We start from the raw sequence: 17,844 nt of genomic DNA, 5'->3' as shown, positions 1-17,844 counted from the left end.
AAGCCTTTTATTTCTTTATTAATCACATGGCTTCAAGCCAAGGAAAGAGCAGTTAATGTAACTGAGCATTTGTTTATTTCAGGCACTGTCCTAGGCATGTCATTTACGAGGTTTTATTTAATCTTCATGGGAAATCAGAGGTGGTAATATTTCAGTTTTACAGTTTGACTTCAGGATCATTGGAAAAGTAACTTATGGTTGGACTTAATCTGAAGGTTATGTTTTGTTCTGCTTCTTGAAGGTGAGGGATATGCCCAGCCAAAATGATAATGTCAAATAAAGTATCCACTAAACATAGGCTGTTGCTGGTTTCTTTATTTCATTATAGTGTGCTGTGTTTATGACTAAGATCAATCTTGGTGTGACGTTTAGATACAACTATTTAAACTTCTGATTGCAAATTCAGTTACTTTTGACATTTGATTTGAAGGACTTTCATGACAGATAAAAAGATACCTCACAAAGATTCATAGATCCAAATGGGAGAATCCTATTATTGACAACATTCCTAATGTTTCAATTCTCAGTCATCAATTATGCGCAGGATTGTGTTGAAATCGCCTGTGAGATTCCCTTCTTCCTTGATCTCAGTCAATTATTCTTGCTAATTAATTGGGACATGTAGCATTTATATATATAAAACTGTTTTAAGAAGACTTTAAATTTACTGAGATAATTTTTCATGTTTTCAAACCTTTGTAACCTGTGTAGATAACGACTTTAAAAAAATAGTGTTTTTAATAGACATTTTTTTCAGCAACAAAATCATGTAACAGTGGAAACATTTCCAAATAAAACTTTTCAAAATGTCCTCTCCATAGTACAAAAATCCTTTGAAAAGCAGCGACTTTTCTCACTCATTAATAAAGTGGTATCTTTACTTTGAAAAGACAGATTAAGTGTGTTTTGTGTTTTGGAGTATACCTGCTAGGTAGCATGTACTACTGATAGCCATTTGTCATCACATAAAAGGCAGGCATATTTAAAATTCTAGTCTTTGTGAAGAAGAAAATTGCTTATTATCTTTAAATTCAACTCCTAAATGTTTGGTCATAAGAAAACCCAGGAAATCAGAAAGTTACTGTCATTTTCTGTCTCTCACAAAGATTCTACTGTTTAAAAGTCTGTTTTTCTTATGTAGACTGTATGCTCAAGTGTCAGTGCACTGAAATGGAACGTCCAACCAAAGGTACCACCCTTCCCACTGTGGAACTGCTAGTCTTCTCTTTGTTCCAGTCTGATGTATGGCCTGAGTGAGAGTGCAAATGCCCATTTGTACATTAAGTATATTACAACTTTTAAATCTGTTTTATCTTTATTTGAATTCTTATGCCTGGGCTTAAACTAATAGGGATGTATTCTTTTCCTATTTAGTCTTACGGTATCAAAAAGAAGCGTATAACTTAATGTTTGCTTTTCTTCATCCTGCCAAGCACACCTTGAATCCCTAGTAGTGCTCATCATTGTACTAGGTAGGCAGTGTGGAAGACAAAGAACAATAACCAGCATTTATAGAGTGTTTACTTGGCACCAGGAACCATGTTGGTAGCTTTACACGTTATTTCGTTTACACTCACAATAACCTTAAACTGGTAGTATCGCTATTTGATGGATGAGGAAATTGTGACTCAAGTTAAAAACTTGTCCAAAGCCACCCAGCTAGTAAGTGACCGAGCTACTGTGTTTTAAAAGACTATGTTTTAGAAGACTATTCTTCAAACATGTTTGCCCAGTTTTCTTTAAAAAATTTTTGAAATACTAACATATTCCTTGTACATTTTAAAATTGACTTTAAAATGTTTTCATTATAAGTTTAAATAGTTGTAAGAATAATGTAAATACTGATATAATAAAAATATAGTTTTTTTTACCCAGTAAGATCTAAATACCTGCCATTATATATTTAAACATGCTTGAACAAGGTCACCATTAATAGTTGGAAATTTAACATTGTATGTTTTCCCATTGAACTCATATGTCCATCCAACTTCCTCTGCAAAATTTTATTGTAATTTGTATATCTTATGCTTACATCTTTTATTGATCATGCTGTCATTTCTCTATAATAAAAACATGTAACTAAATTGAAATCGATCATACGATAAATTTTTGTCACAATTCAACTTTCTTGTGCATTAAGTGAATATTTTCTGGTGTAACGTTTTAATTCCCATATAATTTCTTCACTATTGATTCTTTTTTTTGAGTTTTTTAGTGGTTGCTCTAGGGCTTTTACCATATTGATCTTATCAGTATCTCCTTCACATAATCATTGGGTTTTAAGTGAATTTTTCCCCTGGATTGTTTTGTTATTACAATTTTAAGGGCAGTTGATCAAAACAATGTAAATATATTATACATTTGAATAACTAAACATAAAAACTTATTGGAAATATATTTATTGATGTTATGGGTGTGTTTCTCCCTCTTCCCTGATTTGCTCATGTGTCCATAGACGAAAGTACTTACAACTAGAATTTGATAGGGTTCAGTATAAATTTCACTCTAAATTTTTTAAATTGTTACAAGCTTGAGAAACACTGCCATCCTAAATAAGTAGATGAGAATTACAGGGATTTTGCAGTAGCAGTATCACGTAGTTCTTTGAATTTCTTTGAATGGCAATGCCAAAAATATGTATAAGGTGGGGAAAGACCAGAAAACTTATTGCTGGTCCTGCCTGAAGATTTTTATGTCCTAGGCAGTGCGTAAGGGTGGGTTCAGGAAGGGAAAAAGATATGCCATTTTTGGCTCAGTGGGAGAAGGGAGACTGTACAAGGGAATATGGGAAAGGAGACCCAACATGATGCCACTGCTTTAAGTACCCTTCTCAGGAAGGTCCATTTTAGGAAAGAATATATTTGGAGATTGGGGATCTGGAATTTTATCCCTGAAAACCATCCATGCCCATGTACTCTTTAGGAAGTCTGTAGGATCGCACAAACACCATTGTGAAGAAAGCCTATTAAAATAGTAACTTCCAGTGACTTCGCTGGCGGTCCAGTGGTTAAGACTGTGCGCTTCCACTGCAGGGGGCGCGGGTCCCTGGTCGGGGAACTGAGATCCCGCGTGCTGTGGTGCAGCCAAAAAAAAAAAAAAATCAAGGTAGTAACCTCCAGTGATAGAACGTGAGCCAGTCTAGATCTCAATGTTCAACGTTAGGTTTGTAGACAAAGAATTACAACACTACCCTTATGCAACATAGCATACAGGAAGCACATTACGTGTAGGCTGGCATTTAATAAATTTTTGTTATTTTAATTTAAAAAGTATATTGTCTCTCAAAAAAAATCCATTTAATTATTCTACTAACTGTATTTACATCCATCTGTCTTCCTTTTGTTCTAGTTAAAACTTCACTGAAATTGCTGTCAGTGGGATCACCTATACCCTAAATGTCACTAAATTCAGTGGACATTTAAAAATCTTTGACTTCTTGTTAGTTCTTGTTGCACTTGACCACTCTTTATGTTGTCTTTCCACAATTTTCTGGGGCAAGAGGCTCTCTTGATTTTCTTTCTACTTCTCTGTTTGCTTTTTTGTTTGTTTACTTTGCAGGTTCCTCTTTCTTAACTTGTTTCTTAAATGTTGGTGTTTATCAGGATTCTGTCCTAGGCCTCTTGTCTTTTTACTCTACATTAGTTCCCAAAGGCTGTCTCTGCTCACCCCTGTGGCTTCATTTACCCTCTGTGTTTATAAAGCCCTTCTGTATTATAAGCCCAGATGGCTCTCCTGAGCTCTAGACCTCCTAGACATCTCCACCTTGATGTCTGCTCAGCTATTCTCTTTGGAACTGAATTCCTCACCTTCCCCTTCCCCTGTCGCAGTAAATGGCGCCCCTGTCTAAGCCGTTGCCCAAGCCAGCAACCTGCGAGTCGTTCTTCATTCCTTCTTGTCTTTACCCCTCATGATGCCAGTTAATTCTACTTCCTAATATATTACAAAAATCCATCTTCCTCTAGCTTTCCTCATTGTCACTATCCTTGCCAAACCAAACTTTAGTTTCTCTTCCTTATAACATGCTTTCTGCTTGAATTTTGCTTTCCTCCGATACATGCTGTACATGACAGCAGGAGTGGCTCACTACAAGTTCTATCCCCATCATGGCGCGCTTGCTTAAAATCTTTCACTGGCTTCACATTGCCCTTGAGATAAATTTCAGACTCTTTAACATTAATTACAAGGCTTTTTGGATCCCATTCACCCTTATCTATGTAGCCTTATCTCTGGCTCATCACCCTGGCACGCTCCTCACCCTGGCATGCTACAGGAAAGCCTAAAGCAGCTTTTTCCACACCTGCCCCCCACCCCGCCCAAAACTCTTATATCTCAAGTATGTGTGCTTGTACACTCTGACGTCTGCCTCCTACATGGTATTGTCTCTCTCTGGACCACTGTGTCCAATTAACTCCTCAGCCTTCTGGTCTCAGCTTTAAATAGCACTTCCTCAGGTGGCCTGCCTTGTATCTCTAGGTTAGGTTCAAATAGTACAGCGTATTTCCTCTGTCATGCAGCTTATCCCACTTTAGTTAAATGTGTCTTTTGTGGTAAGCTGTTTTGTCAGCTTAGTGAGGGACAGGACTCACCCTTATCTTGGTCTCTGCTTTCTTTATCCTTAGAGCCTGACACATGTACGAGCATATTTAGCATCTCTGAATAAGTTAACAATTTTAAGTTCTTGTTCTTGTAATTTCAGAATGCACTTTTTTTTTTGTCTTTAGTGTCTCAATGAGATCCTGGAGTCAGCAGATGCGCCTTTAGAAGTCACTGAAGGATTCATACAGTCAATTTCTCTGTCCGTTCCATGGGGCTCCTTGCTGCAGGATAATTGTGCACTGGAAGTGAAAGGGTTAGAACTGGTCTTCCGACCGAGACCTCGCCTAGGTAGGCGTATATTATGTGTTTCTGTTTGTTTCTATTTTTAATTTTCAGAGATTGGGAAAGTAACCTAATTGCGTTAAATTCAGTATTAATTTTGCATTGTATTTGTGAGATTTTCAGTAGATGAAATATTAGGGCGTGGTCCATGTGGGGGGCATGTGATTGTATCTTCAGAGTTATTTCTGTCTCTATTTACCTACAGGAACTTTAGTATATAGATGATTGGTTTAATTGTTTGTTACCAGTTATCTAAAGTGACTTATGCTTTTTTTTTTACTTGAAGTATAGTTGATTTACAATGCTTCAGGTGTACAGCAAAGTGATTGTTATACATATTTATATGTTTATATGTATATATGTTATGGTTCAAATTCTTTTCCATTATCAGTTATTACACAATACTGAATAAAAAGTGACTTATGTTTTAAAGATTCAAAGTATTGTGCCAGAAAGCAAGGAAGTGCTCAAAGATTGATGGAGAAATGTTAAAGGACACAGGATTGGGCTTGAAGGGGCTCCCATTGGCCAAATCTGGAAAACTTGAGCATCAAAAAGGATAATGAAAATAATGGATTATAACACACTAAATAAAAAAAAACCCTGAGTCCATGTCAATACAAATAAGTAAATAAGTATGTAAAGGGGGCAAGGAGAAGGGAAAGCTCTTCATTGCTACTACTTATAAACATAAAAAATGATAGAATATCCCCATGTTTTCAGCCACCATAGTAAAAATTAATGGTATCAAGATCGTCAATGAACGCTGATACCATTCGGTGAAGGGTTGTTGAAAAACTGGACATTTTAGACAGTATCAGAATATCTCCCACTGTTTACATATTATTTGCAGAGGGAAAAAGTTTCTTTTACAATGCAGAAAATTGACAGTCACCACCATAAACTGAGTGATCAAGCTTAACCTCATCCATAATGGGTTAAACTGACATCATGTGTGTCCTGACTGAGGGACTGAGAAAGAGGTGATCACTTATGTATTATTCCTGCTAAAAGTGCTTAATCTGAATCAAATCACGAGGAAGCAGTCAGACAAATCCAAAATAAGGGAACTTCTGTAAACTAACTGGTTGGTACTGTTAAAAAAATGTCCGTGTCATGAAAGACAATGAAGGTGGAGGAACTGTTCAGATCAAAGGAGGCTAAAGACACGAATAACTAATTGCAGCACATAGTTCTCTTTCTCTCTTTCTTTCTTTCCTATGAAGGGTATTGAGGCAGCTGGGGAAATTTGGGTGTTGAATGTATGTAAGATATTTTGTCAATGTTACATTGCTTGGGTGTGTTAATGGTATTGAGCTTTTGCAGGAGACTGGTCCTGTTCTTAGGAGTTACATGCTGAAGTCATTAGGAGTGAGTGTTATGATGTCTGCAGTTTACCTTCAAATAGTTCAGTGAAAGTTTGAAAGTGTGTATGTAATCTTTTTTTTTTTTTCCTGGCTGCACTGGTTCTTTGTTGCAGTGTGTGGGCTCTTCGTTGCAGCGCATGGACTTCTCTAGGTGTAGCGTGTGGGCTCAGTAGTTGCGGCGTACGGATTCTCTGGGTGTGGCACGTGGGCTTAGTTGCCCCGCAGCATATGGGATCTTAGTTCCCCGACCAGGGATTGAGCCCACATCCCCTGCATTGGAAGGCGGATTCTTAACCACTGGACCACCAGGGAAGTCTCAGTGTGTGTGTAATCTTGATGAATCTAGGTGTAGGGTATGCAGGTGTTCATTGTACACCTCTTTCTTAGGATTGAAATTTTTCAGAAGAAAACTTTGGGAAGGAAAAGATTTAAAGTAGTAGCAAGTCATTGTTTACAAATATATGCGTGTGGTAGCTTTAATTACACATATGATGTTTTCTGATTTATCAAACGTGTACTGTGCTTCTTGCATGCCAGATACTGTTCTGGGTGGTTTACAAGTACTGTCCTCACAGTAGCTCTTTGACATAGATACTTTTAATTATCCCCATTTTGCCGAATAGGAAATTGAAACATAAATACTAGGTTTAATAACTTGTCCAAGGTTATAGCTAATTAAATGGAAAAGATGGGATCTGGATCTAGGCAGTCTAGTTCTGGAGCCCCTATTCTTAACCACTGTGCTATGTTGTGTCTTGGATTGTCTGCTGCAGAGAGTGTGTGTTTATGTATAAGCTAGTAAAGTCATGATGGTGAATCAACTTAAATTATGAACTTAAATTCTTTCAGTGACAAGTGATGTTTGTAAAGATATATTTGAAGAATTATGATGCCAAATGCTGACTGAAACACCAACGTTTAAGTTATGCTTAGTAAAATTTAGTATCTGTATTTTTAAAATTGGTAATCTATGCATGGAAATTCTTAATAATCTGGTATTTAATTAACAAGAATATTTTATATTTTAACCAAGCTGAGTAGATATAGTAATACTTTACTAAGGAAAGTCAAATATTCTCCCCTTATTTTAAAAATATTTCATTAAAAGGACTTTTAATTTTAGAAGACAATGATTCTAGTAATCTCTGTCAGTTTGTTTTGAATCACATAAGGAAGTGTGGTGGAATTCTCTCCTAAGGGAGGATCTGGAAAAGACTCTTCACAGTTCATGTGTTCCTTCTCCAAGGATGCTCTTCTGTTTTATCTACATTTATAGTAACCTTCTAAAGCCTAGGTCAGCTGCTATCTCTACTTGCCCGTGAATTCCCTCAGCTAGAAGATTTAGCCTCTTCTCTTAGTTATCATAATATTTTCTGTTGACACTCAGTAGTTGGCTATTAATTCTTCTTAATTTTATCTCATTTCTTCTACTATCTTGTAGTCTCTTTGAGGGCAGAATTAATAATTATTTTGTTTTTCTTTCTTTTATAGCAGGGTCAGCTAACTATGGCCTGCACACCAAATCTGGTCTGTCATCTGTTTTTGTAAATAAATTTTTATTGGAACATCACCATATATACATATTCATTCATTCATTCATTCATTCTCTCTGTCTGCTTTTGTACTAGAGTGAGACAGTTGAGTAGTTGTGATAGAGACCATATGGCCCACAAAACCTAAAATATTTACTGTCTGATCCTTTGCAGGAATTTTGTTGACCCCTGCTCTACAGTATTTTGAACAATACCACTCATATAAAATATCCATTAAATACTTGAATGAATATGTGAATTAATATTTGTCAGATATATATCATGTAATGAGAACATGTGTCTCTGGACTTTTTTCTGTGATTTTTTTTTTCCTTCTTAGTTATTATAAGGTGATGTTTAAATCTCAGGAGTAATTTCTAGACTATGGTATCCCTGGGTGACACCATGATGCTGAATATCTCTTGGAGGATTAAGAATTTATCTGTTTGAAATGTGTGATTTTAAGAAATGGCTTTGTTGTAACTGTGAGAAGTTATTTAGGATTAATCTATATTTTCTGCAGCAACTGGTTCTGAGCCTATGTATTGGTCAAGTTTCATGACCAGCAGTATGCAATTGGCAAAAGAATGTCTTAGCCAGAAACTAACAGATGAACAAGGAGAAGGATCCCAGCCTTTTGAAGGACTTGAAAAGTTTGCTGAAACCATTGAAACAGGTTTGGCATTATTGAGTATTTTCAAAAATTTTAGATTTTACTTAGTAGTAAGCCTTGTATAAGAAAAACTCATTTGAGTGATTTTAAAAGAATTGTTATTCTTACTTCAGAACTTTAGAATTGAGGTTATTTAAAAAATTGTACAGTAAATCCCCCACATACAAACCTTCAAGTTGCGAACTTTCAAAGATGTGAACGTGCGTTCACATGTCCAATCACGTGTTAGTTCACGTGTCTGGTGTACGTTGTCATGTGTGTGCATCCTCTTCAAGTGGTTGTGCTTTTATGTACTTTACTGCACAGTACTATATAGAGTACAGTAATACAGTATCTTTATTTCAAGCCCAGGATGTCTAGAAGCAAGCATAAAAACAGCAGTGATGTAGCTGGTACTACTACCAGCCCCTGTATGCCAGCTGTTGTGCTGTACTACTGTACTTTTCAAGGTACTGCACTGTAAGGTTAAAAATGTTTTCTTTATTTTTTGTGTTTGTTTTTTTATGTATTTTGTGTGAAAAGTATTATAAACCTATTACAGTACAGTACTATATAGCCGATAGTGTTAGTTGGGTACCTAGGCTAACTTTGTTGGACTTAGGAAAAAATTGGACTCGCTCTCGGAATGGAATTCGTTCATATGTAGGGGACTTACTGTATTCAATTAAATTTCATGTTCTTTTTTACCCTAGTTTCTCCTCTGTTTATTTTATTATGCTTGCATAATGAAGGGATTAGAATTCAACAGATAGTGTTAGTCATTGCCCCAGGTTGAGATGTTACATGGGTAAGTGCTCAGCAAGGCAAAATATTTATTACAAATCTCAAGATTTGGGGATTTTTTTAAGGAAAGAAATTCAACTTTTATTTTGTAAGTTCTTATTAAACTAACTTAGTATTTATTCCTTTCATTAGAAGTTTTTATTTAGTATACACATGGTCTCATGTTGACGGTTACCTGTTTACTCTAGTACTAAGAAGAGTAAAAGTCACTTTTATAGACACTGTCTTGAGAATTGAACATGTGCCAGAAAATTCCAAAACTGGAACTGCACTTGAAATTCGAATAGAAAGGTAAGACTTCTTATATCTGAAAGCAAATTACCCTGTTCTTTTCTTTGTAAATAATAAAATCTGCTTCCTACAGTAAGGCAATAAGAAAAAAAAGCAATTCTTTAAAATACCTTAATGTAAATAAATTGAAATGCAAGATACAATTGTCAGTTTAAGAAGAATAAAGTATTTGACATGAAAACTGTATGATGTGACAATGGATAAACCAGTATTGTAGAGCTATACTGTAAAAAATTTCTAAAATCTCATGCATTTAGCACAACAATATTTAAGCTGAAGATGAGTCGTAAGGACTCATAGAATAGTTACAGGAATTCAAGAAATGTCATGTCAGACTTGTGACTTGGAGCCAAATGCTGTCTCACTGTTAACCAAGAGATGTTTGTGAGGGCACACAGGAGTTGTTTTCCTTGAAGCTAACTTTAGGAAGTTATTAATTTTTTCCCCAAATTTAGGGGCCTCAAAACGTTACTTTCTTGGGCTTAATGTCTCTTCATGAAAATATTTACTGTAGTAAAGCATGGTAATGCTGACCCACCTTTTAGATATATTCTAAGAAGAGCTAACACTTGAAAAATTCCTTTAACTTCAACAGCTATGTGCATTTCTTATAACTGCAAGTAGGTTTTCCTAGGAGTTTTATGCAAACGCTCTTTTTGTTTTTAACTTTCAGAACCATGTACTGTGATGAAACTGCTGACGAGTCCTCAGGAATTAATGTACATCAACCCACAGCTTTTGCCCACAAGTTACTTCAGCTCTCTGGAGTGTCTCTCTTCTGGGATGAGTTTTCTGCATCAGCAAAATCTTCCCCAGTTTGTTCAACTGCACCAGTGGTAAGGAAAACAAAACAAAAAACCAAAAAACCAAGATCATAGATTTTTGAAAGGTTTACATGAGGGTTATTAAAATTTCCTAGGATATGTAATATGTACTAATAGGTTTCCATCTGCTGTGAGAGTTAACACAGATATTCAGTAATGGGGGCATATGTTTTGGAGATTTAAGAATCCTCACATTTATAATTACTGCCATTTCTGCCAGTTTGCTATGTATTACTTTGATAGAGAAACACTGGATTCTATGTCTCAGAGGGAAATGATATATTAACACCTAATACCCTTTTTACAGTAAAAACAGGAAATCAAGTAATGTTCACATTTACCTTACATGCTGAATGTATTGCTGAAAATGTATCTTACAAGTCATATCTTAAAGAAGTTTTATAATTAAGGAGCTCTTTGTTAATCCCTTCTGAGAGTGGAGAGTCCTTTTATAAATTAGTCACTCCATGATTTATCTTTTACTTTATTTCACAAATCTTATTTTCTTAATGATAGAATGTCTATTACATTTTCTTATTATGGAACTTGAACAGAGACTGTGCTTTATTCATAAAGTCCTTTTCCATGATTTGCCTTTATTAAGGTACTGTGCTGTTTCATGGTACCTCTACAATACTGGTTTATCCATTGTCACATCATACAGTTTTCATGTCAAATACTTTATTCTTCTTAAACTGGCAACTGTATTTTGCATTTCAATTTATTTACATAAGGTATTTTAAAGAATTGCTTTTTTTCTTATTGCCTTACTGTAGGAAGCTGAGCCAAAGCTGTCCCCTAGCTGGAGTCCCAGAATTGTGTATGAGCCACACCCGCAACTAACTAGGAGTTTGCCAGAAGCAGCACCCTCTGACCCGGTGCAGATTGGAGGGCTAGTCGGTAGTTTGGGGTTGAGTCTCACATTGAAACAGAATGAGGTACTTCCTGGAGCTAAGGTAAGTATTTGTTTTATTTTCTGTAGATAAAAACATAAGGAAGCCACAGGCATCCTTTACTCTATGCGGGGACCCACTGATTGGTTGCTGTAAATTACCCTGTGATGAGGGGGCCACGGTCTTGGAGTCAGCGTTTTTACTCTCAGCTGGTGCTTCTGTCTGTAGGTGACAGAGTTCGGGTGAAGACGGGCTTTCTGCCCATCTGCTGCAGCTCAGGATTTGAAGCTGTCTCCTACGCTTACTTTCCTCCACTTTCAGAAACATTCATTAGTTCAGATAACTAGGAATGTCTTAAAGAATCTCTGTCGTCATCAAATGATAAAGTTAAAGGAAGGAGAGATTGGGAAAGGAAGTTGACTGAAGGGGATGTTTAATTACATGTATGTAAAACTATCCACCTATGTGTATTTTGAATGGAATGTCCATTTTTATAATATTTATGAAAAGAGATTGATTTTTTTCATGATGTCTCATAGCTTTTTGAAGACAGTGTAAAGACAACCATACTCATTTCTTAGGGGACAATATTGAACAGTCTGGAGAATCAGGAAACTTGCATGTGTTTAGTCAGTTAAAAAACTTGCATGTATTTAGTCAGTTAATAATCTGTGTAAAATGGAGTTTGAGAAGATATCAGGGTTTATTCATTTGTATATTCACTTATCTAACTAGCTCTAGACGTTTGAGTGACTACTGTATGCCAGACCCGATACAAGTTCTTGGGACGGATGCAGAGATGAACGGAATGCAATCTTTGTCTTAATAAGAGAGAAAATAAGGGCATAGACATGGCTGTGGGAATGTGGAAGAGGGAGCCACTGAGTACACGTGAACATACATAGAAAGGTTTTAAGTTCAGCATATAATCAAAAAGAGATCTTCCCACTGTCCCCAGCCTTAACTCCTTGTTGATTTATGGCCTGGGATGTCAGCAGTCAGTAAGGAGGCCCATGAAACCAGCACTCCACGGGTCAGCTTGGCTGAAAATCCTGGCTCTGGCTCTGTTCGATGGCCTTGCGCAAATGACTTAATCTTGGTGAACTGTTTTCTCATCTGTAAGACAGGAACAGTACTAAGAATTAGAGGAAATAAAAGCATCTAACACAGTGCCCCAGTACGCAAAAAAAAAAGTTGGTAATAATGATGATTATTATTATTGGAGGATGTATTATTTTATTAGTTAGATCATGGAAATTTCTCAAAGTCACTCTGTGATTTATTTTATTTTTTGTTCTTACAATCAGAAGAAATTTGTTTTTCGCCTGGGAAAGATGCCATTTCCCAAATATAAGTATTTTCTTAATTGAATTAGCTTTAAATTGTAAAATGGCATAAAGATAATAGGAGTCTGTGTTAACATTAGAAATAAGAGGAGGTGAATGAAAAGTAAGGCGAGCATATTCAACTTTCCAGAATGCGACACAGAGAACAGGGTAATTGCTTTTGTCAGAGTATACTCCAAAAGAACCAGGGTGAGAGTGGGATCAGGCTTTTATTTCTAGAAGGAAAAATGGACAGGGAGTTGGAAAAGAGAAGGGAATTCCACATGAGCACCCTCTTTCTGCTGTGGCCCCATGCCCAGTGGAGAGTGGGCTTTGTGGAGCACAGAGGGCATTCACAGGGACACACTGTTGATAGAGAAGGTCCTTGCATGTTCTACAAAGGAGTGTGATCTGTGGGCAAACTTATGAAAGCCAACTTTATTTGCTCTTGGTTTGAATCAAGCTTTAAAGATTATGATTTGAGTCTTTTGAAATCATGACGGGAATGATTACTCTGTTACTGCTATAGATATTCTTTCTTGGAGACTGTATCTTAAGGCCTCCTCAAATACCTTAAATACTCAGAAAACTCAGAGAGACACAAAGTATGACATTGGACTTGCCAACATGGAATTTCTCAGGAGGATTTTCCCTCTTAAGACAACAGTTGTTGGCCTTATATCTTTTCATTTAGATTGTGTGGATTAGTAGAGAGAATCTTAGGTAAAGGAATCCAAGGCTAAATGATCAGTATTCCTCTTAGTGCATTAAAATGCACTGGGATTTGTCATGATGAGTTTATAAAGAGTATTCATCCTGAGTAGTTTTCTTTCTTTTTTTTTTCAAGTTGGATATTGATGGACAGATAGACTCTATACATCTATTCCTGTCGCCAAGGCAGGTGCACTTGCTTTTGGATATGTTAGCAGCTATTGCTGGACCAGGCAAGTATAACTCTGTTATTATTTCTAATTCTTTAAAACGTTTTAGCTAAAATATATAGCATACAAATAGGAAATTGTATTGCTATATAGGAAATGTGTGAACTTAAAGCTGTATTGTAGGGACTTCCCTGGTGGCACAGTGGTTAAGAGTCCGCCTGCCAATGCAGGGGACACGGGTTTGATCCCTGGTCTGGGAAGATCCCACAAGCACGGAGCAACTAAGCCTGTGCAGCGCAACTACTGAGCCTGCGTGCTGCAACTCCTGAAGCCCACGCACTCTAGGGCCTGCATGCTGAAACTACTGAGCCCATGTGCTGCAACTGTTGAATCCCGCATGCCTGGAGCCCGTGCTCCGCAACAAAAGAAGCCACCGCAATGAGAAGCCCACGCACTGCAATGAAGAGTAGCCCCTGCTCGCTGCAACTAGAGAAAGCCCGTGCACAGCAACGAAGACCCAATGCAGCCAAAAAAAAAAAAAAGAGCTGTAATGTATTGTAAATAAGAATCCCCAATAGTTAAATTTGATTGGATCTTTCAAATTGTATTAGCGTGGCACAAATTGTAGTTCAGATTCTTTGTATCATATACATAACATTTTCAGAACTGACTGGCTTACTTCCTTGGTTGGGGGTAGTACTTCATACAACTGAGAAGGTGTAATTCTTAAACACATTAAATAGCACGCACTTAAAATTTTTAATGACTTATCTATCAGAGATCAGAACTTCTGATTCCTAGCTAGCTGCTAAGAGCTATTGCTTAGATCTCCGGTTAATATTAAATAGTGGTGGTTTTGCACTGACTGTGGTACTAAGTTGCCATTGATATTGGATAAGTGGGTTGGGAGAGAAATGATTAATTAACTCCAAATTTAATTACTGTTTTGCTTTCCTTTTGTATACTTGTAGAAAATTCAAGCAAAATCGGGTTAGCTAATAAAGACAGAAAAAATCGACCCATGCAGCAAGAAGATGAATATCGAATTCAAATGGAATTAAACCGGTATTATTTAAGGAAAGATTCCCTCTCTGTGGGTGTATCCTCAGAGCAAAGCTTTTATGAGACAGAAACAACTCGTACACCTTCTAGCCGGGGTAAGCAACTCAAAAAGTTGACTTCAGAATCATGCATTATCATCATAGAGCAAGGTAAACTTAATTTTGGCTGCTGTAAAATGGAGTTTAGTAATGAAAAAACTGAAGATCCAAGAAGGTTTAAATTTATAAGTTGATCTAACCACAGCCTTACAGTGGTGCGCTGGCACACATGTGCTGCACTATCTCTTTTTTTATTTTTTTGCGGTACGCGGGCTTCTCACTGCTGTGGCCTCTCCCGTTGCGGAGCACAGGCTCCAGACGCACAGGCTCAGCGGCCATGGCTCATGGGCCCAGCCGCTCCATGGCATGTGGGATCTTCCTGGACCGGGGCACGAACCCGTGTCCCCTGCATCGGCAGGTCACTCTCAACCACTGCGCCACCAGGGAAGCCCCAGTATCCCTTTTGATTGTATAGTTTTGTTTTGTAAATCATGATTTATTCTAAGGAAAGTCAATTAAAAATGTGGATTTACACAGAAGATAAATTGGGGGTAATTATTCATTTTGTCAAATTCTTATGTGCTCACATAATGATTTACAGTAGTTTTCTTTACATAGAAACCTTTGTCCATTAATCGTTCTATCAATTAAATGTATATATAATCTTTACCCAGTTTACTTTGCATTTCAGAATGTGTAAGCACTAATACCACGAATAATAAGAATTAATTTAAGTATGGAATGTTGAACTAAATAAAAAATTAAAGTCTACTCAAGAAATTTTGGCCATAAGAAACTTCATTTGCATGAGAGTAAAACAGTCTCTAGAAAGAAGTAAAACATAAATAGAATTCTAAATAAAATATTCAACTCTTTTATTTTCTTTTAAAGAAATAGCTGTATCCATATGAAACCAGAGATTGCAAGATATTCATAGTCTGAATTATTTTAAAATCATATGACAGTTAATGACATTACATTATACCGTGTAATGTAGCTTATCATATATTTTTTTAAAAAGTTCACCAGTGGGCTAGCTTAACCTTTTGTTAATCTATACCAGTTGAGTTTTTACTATGACATTAATATCTTGGTTCCAAAGAAATTACCCCATTTGAAGTAACATAAAATTTAGAACATCACTATATCTCAGATAACCTGAGGGAAGAATATGATATTAATATATATGAACTTATTTAAAGATGTGAATTGGAATTATAATAAAACTGACAAAGTTTAATTCTGTCTAGAAGAAGAAGTTTTCTTCTCCATGGCTGATATGGACATGTCCCATAGTCTCTCTTCTCTTCCACCCCTTGGGGAACCCCCAAATATGGACCTTGAGTTATCATTAACTAGTACATATACAAACACCCCAGCAGGATCTCCGTTAAGTACTACTGTGGTAAAGTATTAATTAATTTTTGTTCTATTCTTGAAAAGTTGCTTCTAAAATTTTACACTTTATTCATGTGCTTTTAAAAAATTATTTTATAGCTTCAGCCAACTTGGGGAGATTTCCTGGATCATCATAAAGAACAGCCAGTAAGAGGGTCAGCATTACCATCCAACCTAGTTCACCCAGCGTCTTTACAGAAGACTGGTAAGTAAAAACAAGACGTTTGTTGATAGTTTCCCCTGGAATTTTTAAAACCTTAAAAATTAAAAAAAAATTGTTTTTAAGAAATGCCATTCTATTGACTCTTTTCTTTTTCATAAAATTTTCTTTGGTCTAGGCTATTTAACAAAATTTAGAAACAAAATGAAGCATTGTTGAACATTTCACTATGAACTGTTTCAGAATAGGTGCCTATTATTGTATTCTTTGTGTATTTAAATACTTAAATATTTTTAGTAAAAAGTACACCATAAGTTTCATATTATTATTGCAGTTTAGGGGTCTCAATCAACTATCTGATTTTTGTTTCACGTTTACGCTTTCCTTGAAAGAGAACCTCAAGTTTCTTTTCTGCACAATTTAAATGAAATAGACACAGGCTTAAAGGAAAATTTGAAGAGCAGCTTTTGGTTAATCTCTGACTTTTTCCAATACAGTTTTATTAATGCAGAAGTTTTGTTCATATGTTTCCTGTTGTAACATTTTTTTTTTGTACTTCAAGTATCAAGGATCTTGGATATAAAATGCAGAAAGATTAGTTTATTTTACTTGTTTAATATCACTAAAAATGTGTGGTCACATGCTTTTTGAGACTAAAACCTCAGGTTTAGTTTTAAAATTAACACACGAGTAAATGTTTTATAATTTTGATATAATGGATTGTTTAAAGTATTAACTTTTTTATGAATATAATTTTAATACATGTATTTCAGCTCTCCCCTCTAGATCTGTTTCAGTGGATGAATCCAGGCCTGAATTTATTTTTAGACTAGCTGTGGGAACTTTTTCAATCTCTGTGCTTCACATCGATCCTTTATCTCCACCTGAAACATCATTGAACCTTAATCCATTGACACCTATGGCGATAGCTTTCTTTACTTGTATAGAAAAGATTGATCCAGCAAGATTTTCAACAGAAGATTTTAAGTCTTTCCGAGCAGTATTTGCAGAAGCTTGCTCACATGATCACCTTAGGTAAACTCTTATATTTTTTAATGATCCTTGAAAAAGAACCAAATGTGGACTTTTCATTTATCTACAATGCCTACCTATCTCCATTTGTTTTTCCAATTCACATTTTAAATATTTGTAAATGAGTGGAGTGAGTGTGGTTTTCTTGCAGTGCTGCAAAGATGTTTACCATAGAATCTCTCATTCAGGTTATTTGGCATGTGAAACATTCAGATATAAGATCTATATAATTTGGAGTTGTCTAAATTATCTTTTCTTTAGTTCCCTGCCCTGCTCTTGTCAAGTTTCTTTGCCCACATTTTGCCTTCATTCCCCACTGACACCATTATGATCATAAAAATAGTTCTTACTGTCACAGGTTTAGTAGAGATGGCAGTGGTGGTGAACATAGAATGGGCTAATGCAAAGGGACTTGAAAGTGATTCATATGCTGCTGGCCATGGGGTGGGAAATGATACCAAGGCTCATCCTGAGCTTGGATGCTACATTTTCAACTCCTGCTTAAAAAAAAAAAAAAAATCAAAGCTGTTCAAATAGCCACTGATCTTTTTATGGGTTGAGTCCTAATAGATGAGGAGATAATTAAGTTTATAAGTACATATAATATTGTTAATGTGCAATTTTTTTTTTTTTTTTGTGGTACGCGGGCCTCCCACTGTGGTGGCCTCTCCCGTTGTGGAGCACAGGCTCTGGACACGCAGGCTCAG

The 17,844-nt window shown here is 36.2% G+C and overlaps 1 protein-coding gene across 2 annotated transcripts in view; it reads left to right on the top strand.

Moving 5' to 3' along the window:
* The window catches only part of ATG2B (autophagy related 2B), a gene marked incomplete at its 5' end in the record, with an annotated part of 66,461 nt that overhangs the window by 2,265 nt on the left and 46,352 nt on the right, over window positions 1–17,844 (top strand). For both annotated transcript variants that reach the window (XM_079701096.1, XM_079701095.1), the window contains 10 exons: window positions 4,722–4,884; window positions 8,301–8,453; window positions 9,422–9,524; window positions 10,198–10,360; window positions 11,125–11,304; window positions 13,414–13,510; window positions 14,419–14,604; window positions 15,798–15,952; window positions 16,045–16,150; window positions 16,879–17,140. In XM_079701096.1, coding sequence (XP_079557222.1) covers window positions 4,722–4,884; window positions 8,301–8,453; window positions 9,422–9,524; window positions 10,198–10,360; window positions 11,125–11,304; window positions 13,414–13,510; window positions 14,419–14,604; window positions 15,798–15,952; window positions 16,045–16,150; window positions 16,879–17,140 — 1,568 coding nt within the window. The remainder of the gene's footprint in view (window positions 1–4,721; window positions 4,885–8,300; window positions 8,454–9,421; window positions 9,525–10,197; window positions 10,361–11,124; window positions 11,305–13,413; window positions 13,511–14,418; window positions 14,605–15,797; window positions 15,953–16,044; window positions 16,151–16,878; window positions 17,141–17,844) is intronic.

The sequence above is a fragment of the Hyperoodon ampullatus genome (assembly GCF_949752795.1).
Source record: "Hyperoodon ampullatus genome assembly, chromosome: 3".
Lineage (NCBI taxonomy): Eukaryota > Metazoa > Chordata > Mammalia > Artiodactyla > Ziphiidae > Hyperoodon > Hyperoodon ampullatus.
The sequence above is the reverse complement of the archived record's forward strand: the minus strand, read 5'-3'. Positions and strand labels throughout refer to the sequence as shown.